The 6745-nt window shown below is 39.5% G+C and overlaps 1 protein-coding gene across 3 annotated transcripts in view; it reads left to right on the forward strand.

The window, feature by feature from the left end:
- spg11 (SPG11 vesicle trafficking associated, spatacsin) overlaps positions 1-6745 on the forward strand; it is a 34455-nt gene that overhangs the window by 23309 nt on the left and 4401 nt on the right. For all 3 annotated transcript variants that reach the window (XM_016665623.1, XM_007541312.2, XM_016665622.1), the window contains exons 25-31: positions 479-754; positions 990-1190; positions 1669-1776; positions 2407-2572; positions 3136-3350; positions 4603-5332; positions 5413-5558. In XM_016665623.1, coding sequence (XP_016521109.1) covers positions 479-754; positions 990-1190; positions 1669-1776; positions 2407-2572; positions 3136-3350; positions 4603-5332; positions 5413-5558 — 1842 coding nt within the window. The remainder of the gene's footprint in view (positions 1-478; positions 755-989; positions 1191-1668; positions 1777-2406; positions 2573-3135; positions 3351-4602; positions 5333-5412; positions 5559-6745) is intronic.

Below are 6745 nucleotides of genomic sequence, written 5' to 3' on the forward strand. Positions count from 1 at the left end.
CACCGTTTCACTCACGGTTTTCTCCATTTGCATTCTGGGTAAAAATCTATGTAAAAGTGTGAATGAATGTGTCGTCGTCATTCAAAGAAAACTCTTTGAATGAAAAGGTGTGTCCAAACTTTTGGTCTGTACTGTATATAACAAGAGTAAACTTAATTTCACTGATGAAATGATCAAAAATAATTTTTCTCACCTGGCCAAATAGCTTGATATGTTGTGTACTTTCTCTTGAAAAAATCAGGACCTTTATTTTAAAAAATAATCTTAACAAAATTGTTTTGCAAAATCCTCACTCATAGTTACACACACGTGTGGGGGTGGGGGAATCTTGAGATTTTCTTTATCCCCAGTGATGCTAAATTTTGTTCCTTGAGCCTATGATGTTTTGTTTTTTTTTTGTTTTGTTTTTTTTCCAATTCAATTCAAAATTAATTTTACTGACAAATCATCTTTGAGTCTTTCAATTTTGTTTCCCCAGGTGAGGTCCCTGGTAGGTCTCTTTGACCCCGTCTTGCAGGCTCACCTAAGCCTCGCATTTCAAGACCTGCAGGTTCACAATCAGACGAGCCGAGACCCTCAGGAACAGTTGGGCTTTTTGAGAACAGATGTGGTCGCTGGGGGCTCTGAACATGGTGGGGAGCTGTTCCAGGTGCTGCTGCAGAGCCAGGAGAAGCAAGTGTCATGGAAGTTTCTCCTACATGAAGCAATAGTTCAACACTGCCCGATGCTGGCAGTACTTGCTGCCTGTCTGCAGGTATCTGGCTCGAACAAACAACTACATGTCAAGTCAAGTTATATTTAAGTTTTACTTGTTGCCATAACACCTGTATTATACTAATAGTAAATACATTGAGTTACTACAAACTGTCCCTATCTGTGTCTCCATCAGTTTGGCACATTTTGTGTTATGAACTAGATAATACATGGTCTTAGACAGAATCTTAATTCTGATCTAGTTGTTGGTTCTTTTTTTCCCATGTAACTGACAGGGAACAGATCTGCTGTCATGTCTGTGTGTGTGGATGCTGACCTCTGTCGTTGACACAACAACAGAAGAGGCCACTTCACACCTCACCGAAGCCCCCCAGGACCATGAATGGACCCTCCATGACCTGTCAGTCATCTGGAAGACGCTGCTGAGGCAGGGTCACACCTGGGTCCTCCTGCGAGGATTTGAGCTTTTTCAGCAGGTATCATTGACCTACACACTGCAAAAACACCAAGTCTTACAAAGTATTTTTAGTCTCGCTTCTAGTGCAAATTTCTTATTGCACTTGAAATAAGTGAAAAATACCTTACAAGTATCTGTTCAGCAAGATATAGAAGTTTGTGTTCAGTAAATAATTCCTTAATATTGGTGGAAAAAAAGACCTATTCCATTAGCAGATAAATTTACGTATAAGACAATTTCCCTGTGATATAAGTGAAATAATCTGCCAATTTTCACCAATGTTAAGGAATTATTTACTTAAAACAAGATTCTTGCTGATAAGATACTTTTAAATTAGTTTTGTCTTAATTCAAATGTACTAAGATATTTGCACTAGAAACTAGACAAAAATACTTGGTAAGATTGTGTGTTTTTGCAGATTATATCCTAGATTTATAGTAATGTTCATTCTAGCAAACAATCAGTACTACCAATAACAAATACTTTTTTTTCCTCAGGATTGTCCCCTGGTGTTGGTGCTGAGAATGTTCGAGTTGTGTTGCGATTACAGAAAATTCACTGAGGCCAAGACAAAGTTGTTGGACTTTCAGAGGACACTTATTGCTGTAAGTAGGACTGTTGACTGCATTTTAATACAATGTAAGAAAAAAATTATTTACAGTAATTCAGTTTAAACTGTTTTAAAAATCTTGAACACTATGTTGTTGGATGTAGCTTTATAATAATAAATGTCTTTAAGAGTGACCACTGCAGACAATGACTTGAACTGTAGGTCATATCAGAACCAAATGAACATAAAGTTCAGGGTGGGAAAAGCAGTCTGTTCTTCCTGTGTTTTTATTTCTCTGCCAAGGTAATAAAATGATGCATTTATTTCATGGGGTATTTTGAAATGGCTTTGTCTTCATGTGCATTTCAAGTAGATTGGGATTTTTGATAAATACTGAAGGTTAAATACCACACAACAATTGTTATCCATGAGTTTTAAAGATTATAGTTGGATCTCAGTATATGATGAGCTTAGTTGCACATTCAGTTCTTGCATCTGTCATGTTTTTGGGATTTTTTTAATGGGTCAGCATCTCTTTATGACATGTTTATGCACTGTAGAACAGTACTGTGGTAGCAAGGAGAGAGCAAAGGGAGCAGATGGTGGGCTAAGAAATGTGATTGAGCTGACAGTGAAATTAGCTAAAAGAAGAGAGACTGAAACTGATCTGTTTCCTTTGGTGTAGCTCAGAAACTGTGGTCCAGAGGCTGCAGGCAGCCTTCCTCTGCAGTGGGTGGAGAGCCAAGCCTCAGTGCTGCTCCTCACCATGCTGCTGCGCTGCTCCTCCCAGTACGACCTTCACCAGCTGCTGCAGCTCCTGGCTGACGTTGACAAACTTCTCAAATCCAATGGTGAGATGTTCAGGGCTGCTGCCTCACAAAGTGATCACAATATGCATCTCTTACTGACAGAATCAGCTCAGAAAATGTGATTTTAATTTGTTTGTTTTTTATCATATATGCCCAGTGCTTGTATGAAAAAAAGCTGGCACCAGATTTCTTCTGTTTTTTCTTCATTTCTGTCACATCATCAAACTGCTTCTTTGTTCAACAATGTTAAAGAGAGCTTGAATATCATGTTTCCATGCTAGGAGAGTCTGATTTTTATTGAGAATAATCATAATTAACAAAAATAAAGGCTCATAAACATCAGTCTATATGTAATTACTGTGTTTTGTCTCATGGTGAATTGAGTCACTGAAATTTATAGATTTAGAATTATCCTTAGGTTGCACAGCTCAGTCTGCTCAAATAACTTTTGGAAGCTAAGGATACCCAGGCTTGAATATAGAACTTTAAACATGCTCTGAAAATACTGATGAACAAAACTTTGAAAAAGATAATATCTTCTGAATTGTGTATATTCCTATGTATTCCTATGTGTGTGTGTGCATGTAACTCCTGTTTGTCTCCAGGTCCAGACTTCAGGAAGTTGAGCCAGCTGAGTCAGTTACTGCAAGGATCAGGTGTGACTCTGTCCCAGAGCCTGCTGCAGTGCATTTCCCCCTCTGTCCAGCAGGAGGAGTTTCAGCTGATAGTGGATGCTTTGCAAACTGGAGGATGCTACAGCCAGGCCAGACAGGTGGCAGTGCTGGCTGGTCTGCCTGTTCACCGCCTCCTCATGAGCCAGGTCTGAACCATCAGGTCACACAAGGTTTAGCCTTGTTTTAGTTTCTAGAGTTATGTTTAAAATGAAGGAAGAAAGGACTAAAATTGGACCCAGAGAGAAAAGTCAGACAGTTACTACTTATGGTTATTAATACTAAAGAGATTGCAAAGCACTTTACACTGTGAGCTATCTCTACCAGACTCTTAATACAAATTGCACATTTCTTTTAGTAAATATACACCTAGTTTGTACAAACTGATCCTTGTCTACAACCTTGTCTACATAATAAATTTCACTTTTTGGCTTTCAAATATCACGTTGCTTCTCCTTCGCACAAGGACAGCTTCCTATTCTATTCAATAGAAAACTTCCTATCTAATTTTTCCCAGTCTCTTCTTCTAGTACCTTTTCTGTCCGGTAACTTATCCATGAGAACGTTTTCATGCTCACATGCAACTTTATGTTTTACGCTACAGCACATGTCTGTAGCGTGTTATTAAATAAGAAGATGTACTTACTAAATAATCAAAGAAATCCTATGAACATCATCCATTCTCACCTCCAGTGGGTTAAAATGTTCCAGATTTTACAATTGCTTCCCTTAAGATAGCTTGTTCTAACTACGGTGGCCCACAGGTGCAAACATGCAGTAAAAGGCAAGAGGACCTACCAACACGTAAAAACAAAAAGCAAATGCAACAGCAAAGCACTGCAAACAACAACAAAGAAAATGCTCCAACAACAGAAAATGGAAGCAAAAACTTTCAGTCAACAAAATTAATGCAAACAAAAAAAGGCATCAATGACAAAACACTGCAATCACAAGAAAAAGGAGCAAGGGGGAAATAAAACTACAAACTCCATCAGCAAAACAGAATGCTCCAGACCACTAGGGGGAGTCGAGACTCATTTGTGTACGAAGCATCATAGAATTAATTTCTATGACACATTATGTGTGACACCTTCACACATAAAGCCTTATACACTTACTTTGTTTTGTATATGAAGCTAAAGTTAGATTCTGTTTGTTGCTTCCGAGTCGGTAAATTGCTAAAGGGCTAGTCCACCCAATTTTACACAACATTGAGTGTCTGCTCTCGAATAAAAACTACAATTCTGAGACCCTCTAACTGCGACTAGAATATTCTTACCCTGTAGCTTTCTTTTGGTATTTCTGTATTTAGAGTTTTGACAATATAACTTGAGGATGGATGAACTTGTTAGTGACAAAAAAAGCTAAATGCTTTGTGTTCTATATCTGCTTTCCCTGCAGCTGCTTCAGGAAGTAAACTTCCACAAGAGCAAGTGGCGGTGGAGACGTTTGGAGACCCGAGTGGCCTTCTGGAAGAAGTGCCACAGGCGACTGAAAGCTGATAGCACTGAGCCAGAGTCAGCCGCGCAGTTCTTTTTATCTCAGACTGAGGCCGCCGCCGGCCCTGATGGTGACCAGGCTCAGACAAATGTTTTGGACATCCAGGAATGCTGCTTGCTGCTCCAGCTCACAGCTCACTGGCTTTCTTTGCTAACCCCTGTTCCTGTGGATGAGCTACAGAGGCTGGAGAAAAAGCTGTGGTTCTGTCAGGTCCAGAAGCACATTCTCACAACTACAATAGAGGAAAAGAGCATGTTTAACCTGCTGCCACCAGCAATCACACCTGAAACCAACGAATATGAGATGTTCATGAAGGAGTTTTCGTTCTCTAACATCGCAGACCTGAATATGGAGAAGTACCTGAGTCTGGAGGGATTCCCAGAAAAGCCTGAGGAGTTGGAAACAGAATCAGATTTAAGTTCTGAAGAGAGAAGAGTTTTGGCAATACTTATTGACCAGTTACTAGATAAGGGTAGTATACATGAAGCCAGTCGTGTTTGCCGCTATTTCAATATGCACAATCCAGATGTATGGTTGGTCCTGTGCTGCCATGCTCTGGCATGTGGATTCTTGGTACCGGAACAACAAGGGCAGACCTCAGAACCCATAGAAACAAAGGCTCTAACCCAGTGTATGTTCTTTTTTAACATCTTCCCTAAAATCCTTTCCCTCGTTGGTCCTTTCTGTAATTTTCTTCTCTTGCCCAACCAGCCCCCTCACTCAGCAGCCTGTCCTCATTTGTGATGGTGCCCCTCCACGAAGATGCAGTCACTGTCCAGATCCAGAAACGGGTGGATCAGTGTCGCCATGGGAGCAGCTACTGCAAACAAGTCCTCAGTCTCTACCAGCTCTCCAAGGTCTGCATCCTTTCATCAGTACAAACTTGCACATTTCTATGTTGCTGTGGTATTTTTCTTAATTTTCGGTAATTTCTGCTTCTGTCAAACTGCCTCAAAGCAGCTGTGGTACAATGTACCTTACCATGATCAGAGTGTGAATGAGTGAACGACTGAATGTTACTGTATGTTTGGCATCCTCTGGATTATATAAAGTTCTGTACAAGTACAGACCATTTACCGTCACCTTTCAACAGCTGGTCAGCACTTATTTTCTCCACAACTTGGTTGTTTATTCCTCCGTCTTGCTTCTATACATGTATATTCCTGGAATTTACTTACTAGCTCCAAACTCTGATAAAAAAATGTAACTGATCAATCAAGACTCCTGGAAATCTTGTGATTTTCATAAAAACAATTCTAACAAAAAGAACTGTAAGAAGATGGTCACCGGAAGCTGGGGGAGCCCTGCAAGGTTGTTTTGAGGTTACTGACTGGAATACTCTGTGGCAGCCACATTGAGAGGGTGACAGTGTCATGACTGTGTCCAACTGTATAAAACTGTGTGGACAACAACCACCCCTACCAGAACAGCTTCCCTAATGACTAACCCTTGATCACCAACTTCATACTTTCAAGTCACAACTCAACATACATCTGTTCAAGTTGGCCTTATCATTGTAATCTTTCATTTATTTATTTTTTCTTCTACATTTGTTCTCATTTTTAGTGTACACTTGTATTGGTTTTTTTATTGTAAAGTGCTCTTGGGTGTCTTGAAAGGTGCTAGCAAATAAAAATCATCATCCATCATCATTTTAAACAAGAAAAAAAGGGAGACGGGGAATTACTGAAGAATATCTGGAAACAGCTCAGAGAAAAAACTAGCGACAGCAAGAGAAAGTACAGGAGGAAATGTATAGAATTATGCTTGACATATTGTGATAACCTGTTCGAGCGTTTTGCTTGTTAACATTTAAGCGATGAAATTATGCTTAAATGTTGTGGAGATTGAGACAATTCATATAATAAATAATGACCATCATATCAAAAGCAATTGAACATGTAGGAAAAAGCAGAGAATTGTACATAATTGCTTGGATGCACAAAAGTATTTGCAACTTGTTGGAAGAAATAAGAAACTTCTTTTTTCGTTGTGCACAAGTAACACCTGATTTGACGATTGAACAAGCAGTTTTGAAAATTTC

The sequence above is a fragment of the Poecilia formosa genome, unplaced genomic scaffold (assembly GCF_000485575.1).
Source record: "Poecilia formosa unplaced genomic scaffold, Poecilia_formosa-5.1.2 Scaffold601, whole genome shotgun sequence".
NCBI classification, from domain to species: domain Eukaryota; kingdom Metazoa; phylum Chordata; class Actinopteri; order Cyprinodontiformes; family Poeciliidae; genus Poecilia; species Poecilia formosa.